At 42.2% G+C, this 18,626-nt stretch overlaps 1 protein-coding gene across 1 annotated transcript in view; it reads left to right on the top strand.

Annotated features, from left to right (window-relative positions):
- Positions 1–18,626, top strand: part of plxna1b (plexin A1b) — a 187,209-nt gene that overhangs the window by 103,926 nt on the left and 64,657 nt on the right. Inside the window, exons 6-9 of the mRNA XM_085353144.1 lie at positions 1,796–1,919; positions 3,105–3,258; positions 4,310–4,409; positions 11,144–11,258. Of these exons, the coding sequence (XP_085209270.1) occupies positions 1,796–1,919; positions 3,105–3,258; positions 4,310–4,409; positions 11,144–11,258 (493 nt within the window). The remainder of the gene's footprint in view (positions 1–1,795; positions 1,920–3,104; positions 3,259–4,309; positions 4,410–11,143; positions 11,259–18,626) is intronic.

The following is an 18,626-nucleotide window of genomic DNA, read 5'->3' as shown; positions in this document are numbered from 1 at the left end:
TGTAGATAGCAGAGAAAGCAGTGTTGGCTGTTTTAGTTCAGAAGATCACATTAGGAATGGATGCAACAACCTGAAAAGTTTTATATTATACTTAGTAGGCTTTTACCCAACAAACTGTGATGACACCCTAATCTCCAAAACAGCTCTTTTGTAAATGTTTGTTATAGATTTAATAAAATTCTTCTAACAAGCTTAAATTAGTCCTTTAATTATCACTCAAGAGGAAATTTAAATTTTACAGCTGCTGCATGCTTCCAATAAATACTTACAGAACATGACAGCTTACATTATTAGAACTATTTTTCTCAGTGTTATTGAGCCAGTTTTGTGTGTGTGAGCATGGTATTGTACACCTGCAGACTTTTGCAGGAACAGATTTTACAGATTTTAGAATTAGTCTCTTTGTCAGTCTTTGGTTTTTGGATTAAGTCTTGTTTGCTATAAGATTACTGTTTAAGGTTAGATATGTAATAGAGGGATTTGCAGTCGGAAAATTGAGCTTAGCCCTCATAAGAGTGTAGTGATACATTTTAACACTGTTTACCTGCAATCTCGTCATTCTTTCTGTTTGACTGGAAGGTTTGTGTGCACACACTGTAAGGCGAGAACAGTTGCATGTTATTGAGAGGTGACAGCATGTTAAACCACATTTGGAATGCCTCAAGCTTTGGGCGTAAAGCCATCTCTTCATTACATTAATTAAACTTATAGTACGTATCACCAAACCGTCTCTCCTCAAGGCATGCACAAGCACATACACAAACTACTTGTTTTTACCCATTTCAGGAGACTATCACACATTTGAAATTACACATACAGTCATGATGGACTTAATTCAGTGACAGCCCGCCATTTGGACACATGGAATTGAAACGGGGGAAACGCTTCATTCACACGAATACACAGTCGCACACATCAGAAGAGCAGTAGAAGGGAAAAGGGTTCCTAATAAGAAAAGGTGTACAAATCTTTCTACTTTCTGCTAATGCCTTACAGTGTGTGTATGTCAGGGACTCTCAGGTGGGTGCTTGGTGACAGCTTTTTCTTCCCGACCGTGAGTGAAGGCTAACTAAATGAGGGAATGGGGGCACCGCTGTATGAAGGAAGCAGTTAGCATTTTTTCTGGCTCTCTATTATTGTTAAGGACTTGCAGTACGCTGCATCAGCATTTTCTTCTCACCGCTGGGACCAGATGTTGTTAGCGCAAAGGTGAAAGTGATAGCTAATGCATTATGAATTGCTTATAGTAAAGCCACTACGATACGGGGCTGAATGCTGATTTTTAGCACGATCAGTTGGCTTTTAATAAGCGTGGGTGAAATTGCTGACCCCTTTGATATGCATCTGGTAGGAAATTGCATCATTTTTTAGTGTTATGGGAAACTTTAACAATCGCCTGTACATCTCCTGAGAAGTGTGAATTGGGTGGGCCTGTAAAGTGAAAAGATGAGGCGAGCTGATTGGTCTTGTAGCTTGGCAGTTCTTGCACAAATGTCACGACCAATAAGGTAATGATCTAAAGCCCTACAGTAATGGCTGGGGGAAGCTATTAGCCTATTTGTCTTTTATTATTGCTCCCGTTTCTGTGTGACTGTGATGGCTGTGTGTGTTTATCATCTTAATATGATTGTCATATTAGTTTAACAGTTTCTTGTGTCCACTGTTGCCTCTTTCCTCCTCTCACCTCTTGTCAAGCTCATTTTCTTTTACCCCGTTCTCCTTACCTTTCTTCTTGTAATTACTATACATTTTTCATCTTTTTTAATCTTTCGCTTCTTGTCTTGCTGTTTCCCAGATGTTCACGTAAGGACCACTGTGAGCGGGCAGGAGAGCCTCAGAGGTTTGCCTCTGACCAGAGACAGTGTGTGGAGCTAACTGTTCAGCCGAGAAATATTTCTGTCACGATGTCTGAAGTCCAGGTATGTCTTCCTGTTTCAGTGCACACAGATATCTTACTTGAGCAGAAAGACTGTAAAATGGCCAGAACTCAAAAACCTCCTAAACATTAGATTTATGTCTTCACTGGTATAAAAATAAAGTGTAAGGTTGTGTGTCCCACTCTAACTTGGTGAAGCGAGGCAAAGTTGTCGGGTGCAGCCAAGAAATGGCCTGGCACGTAACCCGCTGTTAAAATGTCATGTTGTTGTTTTCAGACTAAACGAGCAAGCATAACATAACATAATAATCAGTGAGCTTTAGAGGTGCCGGTAGACAGATTTAGTTACTGTTATTTGACAGAGACAGGGTGGCATTTCCCAAAATGCCAAACTAAGGTTAGTGTCGTCTCAAAATGGTTTAGGCTGGTTGTATGATGCATGAGGATTTTTCAGCAGATAAGTAGCTGGTTTATTTAAAGGTGACGTTATAGTTAACGTTCACCTTCTCAATAGCTCTGTGAAATCTTCTGTGTCCACTGTGCCTTTTTTTTTTTTTTTTTTTTAAGACAAATGAGCTTTGTTCATTAATTTGTACTAATATGACGTTTGTTAGATACTATCAGTTTTTTGGTAAAATGATTGAATTCGTCCTATCATCAAATTGGTACAACATAATGGAATTACAGAGAAATGAGCAAAGCAAGAAACGGTGTGCGTCTCTATATCTGGTGTACAGTGTTGCCAGTTTTCACTGGGATATAAATGCAATCTTATGTCATGGATTCTTTAGGAAATTACACCAAAAAAGTCACTTTTGAATATTTACAGCAGATTTAATTAGAAATCTGCTTTCCGTGCCCTCGTAATTCTTACTCTGAGCTTTTCGAGGTCTCGTTCCATCAGTGGCTCCTCGGTGTAATCATATAGGTTTGACTGATTACAGTTAGCCTCGCTTTCATTCTGCACATTAACTTGTACACATTAACCTTGCTCGAAATGGCCACTCCAGTGACTGATGCATACGCACATGCGCTCACTCTTTTATTCCTGTAACTGTCACACATACACATACCCATGTATCACTCCCCTTCTGTCCCAACAGCCATTAACCCTCATGTCATATCTTATAACAATCCATGTACACCGTGTCCTTCCATTGATCAAGCACTGGGTACTGATTCTCTCGCTCTTGCTCTCTCCTTCTCCCTCTCCCCCTCCCACCCGTAGCTGGTCCTCCAAGCTCGCAATGTGCCCGATCTGTCAGCGGGGGTCAACTGCTCCTTTGAGGACTATGTGGAGACAGAGGGACAGATCCAGGGTGGACACATCTTCTGCCTGTCTCCTTCTGCCCGGGACATCGCCCCAATCACTCGAAACAAAGGTCAGGGCAGGAAGGGCAATGAGTGATGAGGTCATTGGGTGGTAGCACCCAATGAGATGTGTGGCTAGGGTTATGGCAAGTTTTGGTGACATGCTTGAAGAATGTAGACACAAAATCTTTATGATACATCTTTGTTGGTTTCTTTGGCCTCTTGATCATCTTATTTCCATGCCATTCTGTACTGTATATTCACCATCAGATGTAGCAGATGTGTGCCCTCCTAAAGGATCTTGTAGTACACTTGAGCTTTAGAACAGAATTGTAATGTTACTCGTTGATTTGCTTTGCATGTCTATATTCAGTATTCCTTGTCAGTTTCAATAAAAGCCACACACTCGCTTTCTGAAGCCTAAACACAAGTCCAGCTTTATCTACTGAAAATAGAACTGTTTTTGTATTCCCATTATCAACCATTGTGCACTGATGTCACTTTCATTTTATTTATCTGAAAGACTGGTTTTGTGCTTAACTTCATTTCAAAGCAGCAACTTCAGTGTGGTTTAGCGTAATGTTTAAAAATATCGACATCATTTTTTTCCCAGAGATTATGCACCTGTTTTATGTCCAATTCTGTCACACCACAAAGATGGTAATAAAAAAACTTGTTTTGTATTCGCATTCAAAGCACCGAAAACATGTCACATAGCGAGCACTAAGTTTCCTCAAAGCAACATCACAGTAGTTCTTCAACTGAGCCCATTATGCCCCATTATGAGTTCTCATCAGCCTTGGCATCCAAACACTGATTGGTGCTGCTATTTTTAATGCCACCCTACTGTGGGTGTGACATGAGTAGTGTGTTGCTAGGCTGCAGTATGTCTTTGTGTATGTGTTATCTGTTAAGGGCACAAAAGTGGAATACAGAAGTGTCACTCTATATCGACAAATAAGTTGTTTTAATTTACGCCCGTGTTTATTCTGTTTTTAAAGTAGTTTTTAGATACAAATGTAATTGTTTGCTAATGTGTTTGACTTGGACTTTTCTCTTTTAAGCCTTCAGAGAGAGCAGAATAACTGTTAATCTGGCTGCTTCCCTGTTTCTGATATGCAGGTGACAAGCGGGTGGTGAAACTTTACCTGAAGTCCAAGGAGACGGGCAAGAAGTTTGCCAGTGTCGACTTTGTCTTCTACAACTGCAGCGTCCATCAGTCGTAAGTGACAGTGACGACATGTTTTCTAGTTTGATGGGCGAAAATGTTGTTTTAGTCTTTTCCCTCTTGCTCTTTTAAGAAATGGCCTCTTTGTCCATTCGTACCATAGGCTGTCTCATGTTACTGTCCATGAGAGAAACAGTTAGAGACACACACACATCTATCTCCCCCCCTCGGACCTCCACGGGAGGCTTATGTTACAGTTGAAGAGAAAAATGTGCCCTATATGAGAAACGATCGGGACATGCGATGGTAATTCTACTCTTTTTATCATATCCCACAACACACACTAATGGTACTTGCATGATTAATTCATTGCATAGTGGTCTGTCATAATGGCTCAAAATTTTGGACTCTACCTTAATTATTTTGTTTTTTACCCGCTTGATTAAACAAATACAGTTGGCGTTTTTAGCAATGACATTGTCAGCCTGGCACTTATTTACCCCAAAAAGATCAAAGCAAATATGATAATACTGAAACGGTGTGAATCAAATCTTGTGCCTCTTCCGATGAGTTGGTCTCCTTCACACTCCAGATGCCCTCAGCTCTCTGTGCCTAGTTGCAGTTCACTGCCTCTCCTAATCCACCTTCTGCTGAAAATCTCTACCACCCATAGAGCCACACCCTTAGGTCAGTCCTACCACAAGCCTGGTGCGCCCTGCCAGGGTAAAAGAATCCTCTAACTCCTCCATCCCCCTAACACAATACCCTCCCTCCTGCTCAATCGGGGCTGATCTAGGGGAGGCTGAAACGTCTGCTGGGGTATTAGCCTTGGGGCAGCAGATGGCTTGGGGGCCCCTGGGGTACCACAGGGCTCCATCCTGGCTTCCCTCTGGATGCAGGATGAGCCTCCTTCGAGGATTGTCTACAAACACACACAGACATACACGTGCAGTGTTACTCCACTCCTGCACTTACCGCTCACTGAAACCCCAACTGTCTTGGACACCTAATCCGTTACTGTGACCTTTAACCCAACCCCCTGCTCTTGTACACAAATCCCCTGCCACGGCAACGATGATTAGCTCAGCTGGTTAAGGGTGTGGTGGTTTACGATGTCAACTCACAGTTAATTCATCTCCCACAAGGACCCCATAATGTCGGTGTTATCTCTCAATGTCTTTTTGGGTATTTGGGTGCATCTTGCATCACATCTCATGTTAATAACGAAAACAAATATAGTAGGACACCTTTTTGTAAAATTCGATATCATATCAGATATTCTAACATGTCACTGATCTCATAAATCGATTGAAAAAGTACGAGAAGTGACAGAGACGAGAGAGTCGCCCGTGTGACGATATTAGCCCAATGAACTCTGATTAAGTCTGCTCCCTGTTCTGATCTAATACAACCTCTGAGTGATGTAATGGACATGTTTAACGAAGTTAGAGGTAGGGCACGTTGCATCTTCTGCAGCGACTCTGATGGTGAAGAGAGATGCTGAGATAAGAATTCCATTTGGAGCTGGCACTATGTCCCGCATACCCGCTGTTCCCCCCCAGGCGTAAGTGTTTGCCATCTGATGAGATCAGACTGGTAATGTTGTTGGTGTAATCAGTTCAGGCCCGCACAGCCACATGCAAGGCCCTGTTTCCAGAATGCTTGGTCATTCTTTGCAGAGCTGGGCTTTCCTCTAATGGCCTTGAACTTAAAATACTGCAGGCTCTTACACTATGCAGGAAGCAGACATTCTCGAAACATTCAGAAGCAGAATTGCGAGCATTAGCTGTGAGTGAATTCCCACGCATCTTTCTTTTTTCCTCCTCAGCATCATGTTGTACTTCCTGCTGTCTAGGCTTGTATGCTGGAGTATAAATGCACACTGGAATTGCTTTGCCAACAGTTTAATCTCACGTGCTAATCCCCCCCCCCCTCCACCCACACCCAACCAAAAAAACACCAAAACAAAAATTTTTTAAAAACAACACACACCCCACCTTTTTATTTACTCAACTGATTGCGTCGTGGCCCTTGCCTTTTCAAAAATGCCATAAATTTGCATAGCAGTACTAATATAATTAGAATTCCCACTGTTTCAGTTTAAGGGTTGCTGAGACTGAAATAGAAAATCACCCGCGGCCATGATTGCTCCTTAATTAAATATTTCCATACGCTCCTTTTCATTCCACAGCCCCCCATTTAATAAAGATAGAGCATACAGTCTGGAAATGAATTAGAGTTTGGGTGTCTGAATAAGGCCACATGAAGCACCTTTTCTTAATATGGTTAATGTGGCTTGGCCAGTGTCTGGATCATTTGTTGTGTGATTGAGGGTGCTCTTTGGAGAAAGAAAATGTATTAAATTTGATAACAAGAAAGGGGCATGGTTTTGTGATGGAGAAAATGGTAGAAGAATAAAGCCAGAAAGGTTTGGAGTAATTATAAAATGAATGGCCCACATAGACTGCCTTGTTTTCTTGTAAACACTCTTGTAAACGCATTAATAGATTTATGTGCACGAGCATTAGTCCCTATGTGTTTTATCAATCCCTCTCAAATTTTGAAAGGATGCAGTAATGATAGAAAAGACTATTCTGGAGGGCCGTTAAATTATTCACCTCCACTTCTTTCAAATGAATCGTGACCAATAAATAACTCATTTTGCCAAGTGCACAAGTGTCAAACGCAGCTCACGAGGAGAGCTGATTGTGTTTAACACTCCAAACTGACCAAGGAGAAGAGAGAGGAGGAAGTCAGTCTATTGTGTTTGGCCACTGCTGCTGCAAAGCTAGCGTATCTCCATTAGCATCTGAATATGAGCGGATTAAATTAGCATTATGAGCGTGGACATACGGGCAGCGTGTCTCCAGCCGCTCAAAGGCTCTGAGTGGCTACAGGCGATGGGGAGTGACAGGAAGGAGCAATAAGGACGCTATCGGGGGGTCGGAAGAAAAGAGCCCACCTCTGGACACTAGAATTGAACGTCCTCAAATTGCCCTGGGTGGGCTTTTTATTAAAAGGGTGTGCACCAAGCCTAAAAGAGAGACCTTGAAATCCTAAGGCAGCTCGTTACAGGGGGTCCTGGTTACTTGGAGGAACCAAAGAGCGAACAGTAGGGGGTTGTCAGACAGGGCCTACTGCTGGCCTTGGGTGGCACGCATAATGGGCGACGCCTTTTATTTCAAAGGGCGTAACCATAAAAGTCACTAAAAGTTGGCAGTAGTTACCTGCTGATATTTTGCTCATTATTTCAAAGTCGTTGGTACACTAACAAGGCTGATTTGACATGAATAAAAGAAAAAGGAAAAAAAAAACAGATATAAAGGATTATTATCGGGGTTTAGTGACAGATGTGTTAACTGGTGTGAATTACTAACTACACTTTGTACTGCTCACTGTCTGGTTCTGGTTACCTGCTGTGTTAAGTTGGTGTTGTACTGTATTTTGATGAACTCTAATCCAAAAAAGGTATTCTTTGACATTAAAAATAGTATTTGTTAGCAAGAGAAGAAACCCTAACAAGCAACGCCATGAGCATGACTAACTTACCTCTCCTTCATTTGTCTTGCACCAGTAATGTCTTCTGGTCTTTTGTCCAGCATTGACAGCCCTTCCTCTGTTTCTTGCAACTTCCTTTGGGACACAGCGTTGAGCTAAAATCCCAGTTCTGCTCTTTGACTCTCAGCACTGTATGGTAACCTTGCGTCGCCTAATCGCTTTCCCTCCATTTGTTGGCAACATTGACAAATCTCCTATTTGCTCTTGTGTGGTATTAAGAGGCCTGTTATTTCCTTAGCTGCACATCTTTTATTCTAAATGGACAGCTTCTGTCAGCACAATGCTAAATTGGTCAATTAAAGAGGCAGTGGGATTGAATTAAGCTCGAGCGTCTGATGTTGCTCAAAAGGAGGGGTCTGGGCTAGAAACGATCGCTTAAAACGTGCACCTAACAAACGAGTGGCCCTAATTGATCCAAATGAATCCACATCAGGGTTTGATGGATTCATATATGGGCTCCATCTCAGTGCTCACAAGTTAAGACCCTCATTTTTCATTTGCTGTGGGGAAGGGGAGCTCGCATTTTACACAGGGTTAAAACACACTTGAGAGCTTGTCAGGAGTCATTCAGGCAGAGGCACAAATTTATACCTGGTGGATGAGGCTGAATACGAATCAACCTGCTCGCTTTCCCAGCTTACTTATATTAAATGTAGTATTTTATTGTCTTTCCAATAAACCATATGCTCACACAAAGCTCAGTAGCTGAAATGAGTCACAGAATAATCTCTAACTAAGTTCATGCCGAAGACAAAAGGCTTTAGTAAGCTCTGTAATAAAATGAAACAATTTTATTTGCTAAGTCATAATGGTTACATTAGATTATGCAGTACACATAAATGAGATACCAAGTGGCTAAGCATCTCTCGAGGAGTAAGAGAGCACCAATAGCATGATGCCTTGTAGATAAACTGCTCTTAAACCTGTTTGGCTGTCCCTTACAGGTCCCTTTAGATGGTGGATACAGACTCATAAACGCTTCCCCACTTCCAGCCTAATGTTTCCTCGCTCTCCTGTGAGACCTCTCACCCCCTTTACCCCCCCTCTCCCATCTCTCCCACGATACCTGGCGTCTACATCTCTGTCAGGGAAATCCACCTGCTTTTGATCTCTCTCTCTCTCTCTTTCCCTCTTTCCTTCCTCTCATCTTTCAGCCTGTCTGTCTGCACCTCGCCTCAGTTAAAGCAGGTGAATTCAAAATCGTGAAGCACTCTTAGTCCCACGGATGAAAGAGGGGTTTAGACAAAGGGGAAGGGGGAGAGGGTGAATGAAAGAGTTGAAAAGAGCGAGAGGGGCAGAAATGGAGTGACAGAAAGAGGTAGATTTTAAAAGACTGACAGAATAAAGGACTGGAGGGAAATGTATACGGAGAGGCCAAGTTTGAGGAAGATTATTGAACATATAGAGGCAGCAAGCAGTGGACAGTTACAAGCAAGTGGGGAGTGATGAATGAGGGAACGAGGGAGGGGGGTACATATGTTAGATAGCTAGCTGGAAGATGGGAAGAATATATGAGAGAGAATATGAAACGGGGTGGCAAAAAACAAGTGGAAAAAGAGGGTTTTGAGGAAAAAAGATTTAAATAGCATTAAAATATTTATTTATATCAATACATTCTTTTTGTATTGGTCAGTGTGGTGTTACCACTGTATTCAAACTATATTATCCCAGCCCTGTTTTACATTTTATTTTCAGTCTGCTGGTTCCCTTTCAGTTGATTCAAATGGTGCAACACATAAGTATGAGATATCACGGCTCCGTGTGTCCTGCTGAAGAAACCTATATTCACGCCTTTAACCTCCTAGGACCTGCCGTCCACATATGTGGACGTCACATTTTGGGTTATTTAGACCAAAATACTAAATTTTGCTCTACAAGGGCCTGATACCCGCTTACGAGGACATTATACTGCTACTGTTCTATCAAAATTTTAAATGAATATCCTCATATGTGGCTCTGATTTTTCATAAAAACAAAAATAAGGTAAAAAATAAAACCTGGTAATTCTTTGTTTTTACATTCATCGGGCCCCAATCAGCCCAAATATCAAAGAGAAATTAAAAATGCATGCTGTGGAAGAGTTTTGGTCTTAGGAGGTTAAGGTGGACGACCTATGGCGTGCATGTGCACTGCTCCGCCTGCACATATAGCGCGATGTGTCGCTCTGCGCGACATCATCCCCATACGTCATATGAAAGCCTACAGCTAGCTCTCACAGGCCCAGAAGCACCCATTCCAGGTGTGTTCAATTTTCAGGTGACCACATCGAGTGTTCCCGCTGTATTTTCATTGTCGTGCCCCAATATAGGTGCCTTCAAACAGCTGCATGAATGTACATGTTCCTAAGTTCCCAAGCTGCTGCAGGTTAGCTTGGCTGGCTGCTCACAGCTGGCACACTTGCGCCCCTTCACCGTGGGTGGTGCGAGCCGTTGCTATGGGTTACTTTCTGCAGTTCCGGGTCAAGCGGTTTCGTTTCTGCAGAATGATAAAAACTGCTGTTCGCAAGGAGGCTGCAGTGATACTGAAGAGGAAATAAGTGCACTGTTGCAGAAAAGAGCAATACAAGTGGTCTTGAACACTGAGGCAGCTTTTAAATGCAGTTGGCCTGGAAGATTGATTGATTGATCTAAGACGTGCTATTTTTCATGTGGCTATACACCCGAACCACAAGCACTTTCTGAGGTTTGCGTTCGAGGGCGTAGCCTATGAATACCCGGTGCTGCCGTTCGGGTTGTCTCTTGCTCTTTGCAAATGTGCCGAGGCACCATTGGCACCCTTCATAAATAAGGGTCTCAGCATCTTAGCCTATCTAGACGACTGGGCTCTAGTAGCTTGCTCCAAAAAGCAGGCAGAAAACACAGCTATCACACAGTTAGGCATTTGGTTTCTGTTTTCCTGCTACTGTTCACGTTTTTCCCTACAAAGGGGAGGGAAAAAAAGAAATGACATATTGTGACAGACCACACATCCCAAACACAGTCCGTTCCATAAGCGAATTTCATATGCTTAATGAAGAGAGATGACAGGATAAAGAGAAAATAAAATAACATGCAGTCTTCTTCCAGCAAGTTAGATCAGGTTATTGATAGAAACTGATGGACCAGTTTCACTTTTTTCTGTGTCTGTGCCATAACAAATGATGCTGTAAAGCAGTGCAATGACTGAGCCTGAAGTAAGAAGTCAGGTGACCCTGTTAACTTCTTTTCTCTTTTAATCTCTCTCCATTTTAGCTGTCTTTCTTGTGTAAATGGCTCCTTCCCATGCCACTGGTGCAAGTACCGCCACATGTGCACCCAGAATGCCAACGACTGCTCTTTTCAGGAGGGCCGTGTCAACAACTCTGAGGTAAGATTCATTGAGCAGATTAGTGCACATTGCTGTCACTCCACTGCAACATCTTCTGCTGCATGTATATTTGTTATCTATCGATTTGACACATACAGCATCCAGCTTCTACCTTTACTTTCACACCCTCACTGTGGTTTTCTCCTCATATTATCCTGCTTCGTGTGTCTGCTGTCTGTATGTGTGATAGTGGCTTTTGGCACAGTGACAACAGCTTGTGTACTGTGCAGCAATAATTCTGTCGTGGCCCATAAGGCCATAAGCAGGCTTGGATGAATGAATGTCTATGGAAATACTGCCTTGTTCTTACATAGCCAAATGCTGCATTAGCATAAAAGCTAATATCAATCGTGCCTTCTGGCAGCTACAGCAGGCATCATGCAAGGCATAACAAGTGTTTGTCAACTGCTGGAGTATAAACAAGGATATTAGTGATAGATGCAGAGCCGTGTTATGTTTTCAGGGTGGTTTTCTAGTTTCTTTGTCTTACACACACCAAACACAGTCCTGTATATATTAACACACACAGAAAAATGCACTGAAACGCTCATCTCCTCTGTGGACTTGCGCATGTAAATCCACTGCACTCCCAAGTGACTGACAGTCATGTCTGTGCTTTGTCTGATTGATGCTTCACACATACACATATACACACAAACACGATTCCATCGCCTTATATTGTGGTCTGACTTTCGCTGTTATCTCTACGCAGATTAAAGTCCCCCCTTGTCAGCCAGCCCCAATCACCGGCCTTTATTAATTGGTCGACCTTTATTTACTTTCGTCTTTCTCTTCCCTCAAACCTGAGCTGTGCAGAATCCCAAATGCTAGCAAGTTAAACCGCAGCCTCAGTGCCCGTCCAAAACAAGACGCCGACCTAGCCTTCACGGCTCATGGAGCTAACGTTAGCGGATTAGTGCACCCATCTGCAAGGCACAGGGAGAGCGCTGGCTAGCATACTCTGAGCCGAGAGAGGCCAGAGGGGCAACGGATGGATAAACAGGAAAGGCCTGCAGGGATGAAAGGGGGGAAAAAAACAGAGGAAAGCTGGAAGCAAGTAAACATATAAACTCAGTAACACTGGTGAATGATAGGAGAATTTTTGTCTGAGGCATAGCATGTGCTAGAGTAAGATTTGGAACTGAATAAGCTTACATGAGTTTATCAGATGTTTGACAGGAAATTAAGTAGCTGGACATTATTTAATGACTAACCGAGCAAGTCTTTTAAAAATAAATCTCAAACTATGAGGATTTCAAATGTTGGCATTTGCTGCGTATAAAGAGGATGATTATCGGAGTGAGAAAGACAGCAGGAAAACAAAAGGGATAGACAGATCGGCTGACAGTGGCATGTGGACAGAGAGACCTCTCCTGTCACCTCGTCTGCCCAAGAAACCACCGACCACATGCTCCACAAGAGAAACCATCATCTGCACCATCTCTCTCTCTCTCTCTCTCACGCACACACAGACGCACACACACATACACACAGCATAAACACACAAGTACTGTTTTGTCTTTTATCCAACCGAAGTATAAACATTCTTACAACAAACACACACACACATGTAGATACATATTCACAAAGTCATTCATCATCCTTCTCTTAGCTGCCTTATCCATTAGTTGCGCTCTCAGTGCCCCAACAAGTACAGCTCTTCCTGTAGGCTAGGCTTATCCTTCTCCTCTCCAGGTCCTTCTCTCTCTACCTCATCTCCACTTTGATGCTCAGTCTCCACATGTTTTTTTTTCTCATCCATTTTTTCTGTGCTAGCTGTACAAAATATACATTGCTTAAAAAAAAAAGGAAAGGACTACAGAGATTTTTACCTCGCTTTCTTATCCACCTCATGGTTTTACCTCTTGGGATTGCATGACATCAGGGATGGGTGTTTGTGTTCAAATATGCTTGCACCCCTAATTTAGACACCCGACAATCCCTTTTTGTTTCCTTTTATGCTCTAGCTTCATCCTGAATACAAAAAGCAGTGTTAAACATAAGAGTGAAATCTGCTCTCCTGATGGCAGGCATTTTACTCAGACCTTTAACACTCTCACACACAGTAGATAGGACTGGATAAGACTCATTTTCAGGCAGATAGAAATCAGATAGAAGCGTTTACACAGGGTTGATGGGAGCCCAGCTGACTCTGTGGTGTAAGTGGAGTTCTACTCACTAGACGGTAGCTGATCACAAGTCGAAGCATGACATAAAACGAATGAAGTTCCCTTTTTTTAACCACTGTTTCAATAAAACAAAAAACAAGCACCATTATTTTAAGTATTTAAAAGAAAATTGAGACAGGTGTACATAAGATTTCTTTTTCTATAACCTTAATTCTCTTCATTTTTTCCCCCTCATCCTATCATCTGACGATTTCTAAATGTTGTTACCATGGCAACCAGAGGATGGGTTTGTTGCCAATGCGGGACCCCCCCCCCCCCACACACACACACACACACACACACACACACACACACACACTTTAGTTTGCGTTCTCACAAAACCAGCACTCCAGTGCTATCTCATCCATCTGTAATTTGTTCCACCAAATTACATTGTGATGGGAGAAAGTAAATAAATAAATAAATAAACAAGTTTAAAGAATGAAAATCCTGCTAAAAGGTTTTGAATAAGCCAACTAAAGAGTGAAAGTGTTGTTCTTTTTTGTGAATGGACTGTGTCAAAAGAGGGAGCAAAGTGAGGCAAAGACAGAGTAAGCAGAGAGGAAATAAATATAATGAGTGACATTTCCAAATCAAATATGCATGAATCAACAATGCTTCCAATGGCACAACAAACAAATCCTCAAATTAAGGAGCATTCGGGCGGAAAATTGCGGGAGAGGAGTAGGAGTTACTTTATTCTAGAAACAAACAAAAAAAAGCTGGAGAGGGAGGAAAGAAGAAGGTCTCCTTGATGAATTATTTCCTGTTTCTTCTAGAGGAATTTTAACTTTCTTTGTCTCCTCTCATTTGTTGAGGAACTTGATTGCTTCCTTTATTTCTCCTCTCCTCTCCTCTCCTCTCCACACCCATGGAAATAAACTGTTATTGTGAGCCTTGATGAGTGCCAGGGAAGGTTAGGGGTGGCTGGGCTCAGGTATGTTAAGACATACTTACGTGTTTATTTTGCTGCAAAGCAAGACTCAGTCTCACTCGAGCAATCAAGGAGGTGGTTAACTTGATTGAGATTTGTGGGTACGAGGCTGCTGCTTTTTAACCCAAAAGTCTTTTTTTCCCTCATCTAGTAATGTGCGTGAATTTTGGGAAATGTGTGCTTTTATAGTGAGCGTTAGATGAGTAGATCAGTAGTTCTGCCGCACGTGCATGCTAAGTATATAGCTAGAGATAGCAGTGAGTGCTAGTATTCTGTGCCCGTGCAATACTCATTTAATGTATGATCCATTTTGGACACTAAAAATGGAGAAAGGGGGAAAAAATGAAATGGACCAATTCACGAGGCTATTTTCTGTCTGGGAGCTAACCAGCATTGACTTAAATCACTGATCCTGAATAATGCATTCAGTTAGGACCCATAGGTATTTGGACAATAACAGGATTTTTGTAATTTTGACTTTGTATGGCATCAGAGTGAATATGAATGAAGACTCAAGATGTGATGGAAATGCAGACTTTCAGCTTCAATTCAAGAGTTTTAACAAAAGTAGTGCATTAACTGTTGATTGTCAAGCAGGTTTATAGCAGGTGAGTCCTGTTCCCTCATTATTTGAAGATAAGTTGGACAGAAAAAAAATCTGGAGTTGCTTACAATTGTTGAACTTGTTTTTGAGGTGAAGCACCTTCACCACATGTAGTCAAGTTAAGAAGATTCTTGAGGAGGCCGGCATGTCATCATCCAAGTCTACAATCAAGACACACCTTCGTGAATGAAGTGAACTACACAGAGTTTACAACAAGGTGCAAACTGCTGATCACACTCGAGAACAGGAAGGTCGGATTAGATTTTGCCAGAAAACGTGTAAGAGCCTGCACTGTTTCTGGATAGGTGAAGCAAAATTTAAGCTGTACCAGTTTTTTTTTTTACTGTCCTAAATAAGTGGTTTTCTGTACATCTGCAAGAGAGGTGAGATGAAGAAAATAGGGGTGTGCATGTGGGGTAAATGGTAAGATATTCTATTAACACATATTGATGTGTTTATGTGCTATATCGAAACAGAGCAGTGGTGGTAGGAGACACATTAACAAACACTTGAAGCCATTTACTCAAATGTTAGTCTGTGACACACTGACCAGCGATTAAGAAGAGATGCTGCATATCGGCTGTGCAACAATACAGTGACACATTTTCTCAAGTGATGGCTTTTCCTCACACACTCTTAACCAAATACACTTAAAGCATACAGCCTGCTCCCACATTCTTAAACAGCCACAGAAACACATGCTTAATGTTTGTTTTCACGCTCTCTTTTACACACACACAATGGCTGATGGGGTTATTTGTGATGGAGGTGTGAGGCCCCGGACGGTGACATTCTGGCACTCTGTGTTTGCCCTGGCTGGTGCTCAGACACTGAGCAGAACACACACACACTAGGCCATAGGCCAAGGCTGCTTGAGGCGCCTTGCCTGGTGCATGGATATATATGCATGTTTGACTATACTGCTTTAGTGTGTGTTTGTGTGTGACTGTCACTGGCTCTTATCAGGACAGAGCACAACCAGCAGCACAGGGCTGCAGGGGTTATATGGGTGAGGTGGAGAAAAGACTGGCTGAATAATATCCATCTTTTTCTTTTCTTTCTTTTCTTTCTTTTGCTTTGTATCGCTCCATCCTGGTGTATTAATCTGTTAGTAATATCTGTTTTCTCCTCTATGTACACTCCTTTTTTCCCTTTTCTCCCTCCTTTACCCATACTGTTCCTTCATGCAGATCCGTTTGTCTTTCTTTACTTGCTCATCTGTTGCAATACCTAATTTCCCTTTTTATTCTGTTGAATTCCTCTCTCCACCTCAGTGCACCATGTAGCTCATAGCTGAACTTGCATAAACACACCCCCACATGTGAGTTTCTGCTCAGTATGAGGAGACGTGCCTAAGCCATATTTAATAAAATATAAACAATGCTGTGAAGAGGGAGCAAATAAATTAGGAAATGGGTGGAGGTGGAATGCAATATCCCTCATGCAGTTCTCCAAAACAATGCAGCACTTTCAATTGTGCATATATTTCACCAGAGACAAACCAAAGACAGACTAGAGGTGCTGTAATTGAGACCAGATGCAAACAGAACGAGTAGAGGGGGGAAAATGTAAAGAAACAGAGACAAGGGCAGGGAGTTAAACAGAGAAAGTCTGGCTGTAACGAGCAGCAGATTACATTCAGAGTGACGCAGTTTATTTTCCAAATGCTCTCCAAAGTTGGAGGGAAGGAAGGGAGAGGGAGGGAAAGACGGGGAACATGGAGAGGAAGTGGAGGCGATGGGCTGAAGTAACCACAGCTTCTTTGCCAGATGGAGCATCGTCAGACCATGACCGTCCAATGTTTAACTCTTGGTTTGGTTTGGTAGCAGTGCACCTTCTTTAGCTTTTCAAACAGCTTCAGTCCTCTAGCTCTTCTGTTTGTTTTTTGTTTTTTTTTTTCTTTGTGAGGCTCCCGAGGAAACTTCCAACAGTTAGTAACCGCATTTTGCCCCTCAGGGAAATCAGTGTGAGATTGTATCAGGTGTTTTGGTAGATTCTCTCATACATCCATGGTCATCCAATTCAGCCCTTCATTAAAGTTGCAGCACTCTGCATGTGTGTGTTGTTCTAGTTTTCCTAGTTCCTAGCGTCCTAATCATAGTGTTGGAAATGAGGCTCTGCTCTGGGTGTTACTGTATTTGGACGATTGGTCACATACAGTAAGATCCATACATCCCAGATGCTTAATCTCTGCCTGTCTGTGGCTGTTTTTAGTCGTAACATTCCCAAATCCCAGCTTTTTTTCTTCTTCCCCCTAATGTTCTTTCAGGATCTCTGCTCAAAGCTTCCATTATGACTTCTGCACTGCTTTGCACCATCCATCAGGCTCAGTAGAAGCGGGGAGGCTGGGTGGACTTTCGTGTAGTAGACAACTGCACAAAGACAGTTTTATTCATGGAAGAGGGAGAAGTTTAGCAAATGCAGCTTGTGTTAAGCGAGTATTAATAGCACGTTATTGGTGTATTTGGTTGAAAAGTCTTCATCCTCATACGACATTGAGAAAATGTGAAGAATTCTCTCCTTGATGTAATTCGCCGACAGACGACAAAGCCCACTGATGCTGCAGGTATCACCCCAGCTGTGCTAGCACACCAGCTGCAGCACTGAATACAATACAAGTGAAAGCTAAATGAAGAGTAGGTGTGAAGTAAAGATTCACAGGAATGGACACATAGGCACACTCATAGGAATATGACATGATAGATGCACAGGGGTTTGCAGCACGCGTGGATTAGTGTTTGTCTTTGTGCCAGTGTGTTTCTTTGTGTCAGTCACATGTCCCAGTGGTTCAATTATTCAGGCTGTGTTAAATCTTCATTTCCGCAGCCCTCACAGCCAGCCTGCCTAATGGTGAACACAGATGAATATTGCATTTTCGCCATCAACCCCTGCGTGTGTCAAAGACAGGATAGAAGAAATAAATACAGAGTCACTGAAGGAAGGAGATGTCAGCAGTTGGAGTAGTAACACAGTAAAGTGAGCTGAAGGAAAAGCAAACTCCGAAGTGCAGGCAGATCAGAAAAGGAGAGCGATTGTGATTGAGAAACGCTAACTGCCTGCTGGGATGGAGAGGCATAGAGAAAGAGAGGCAGGAAATAAAATCCGGTAGCGTGCTGAGTCGCCCAGTCTCACAAGACCAGCTAACTGTGTCTGTCATGTTGGGCTTTTCACTGTGCTGTTTTAGTAAAGTGGCTCTCACTGATTTTTATTCCAGCCTCCATTTCATGACACTATTGCACTCCTATAGAAACTCAAGATGGACAGTGATGCACTTACATACAAGCTTCAGAAAGATGGAGAGTTATTTTTTTAACCTTTTGAACCTTGACGTTATTTTAAAACACAAAGCTCTATAAATAAAGAATATGTTTATGTATATTAATTTTTTTAATCTCCTAGCTGCTTTTGCATGCCATCCTTACTTCAGCAGCAGGGTTGTTAACCTACCTTTTCTTTGAAAATTGGCCTAAGGGGAGGTTGTTCGCACAGTGCTCTTTGTTCCATTGTTATGGATCTGATTAGAAGCACTGATCAAGTCCTCACCCTTGCTGGCATCAAAATACGTGGGGGGAAATCACATAAAATCATATAAAAACAAAGTGTAGAATTCATGTAGTTTGATTTAAGACTACGATAGTCAGACGTCATTAGATCTGAAGTAA

This window comes from Diplotaxodon limnothrissa, linkage group LG5, assembly GCF_057381915.1.
Source record: "Diplotaxodon limnothrissa isolate DT_005_m linkage group LG5, D_limnothrissa_male_GT1.1, whole genome shotgun sequence".
NCBI classification, from domain to species: domain Eukaryota; kingdom Metazoa; phylum Chordata; class Actinopteri; order Cichliformes; family Cichlidae; genus Diplotaxodon; species Diplotaxodon limnothrissa.
Note: the sequence above shows the minus strand (reverse complement) of the source record. Positions and strands in the feature narration are given on the sequence as shown.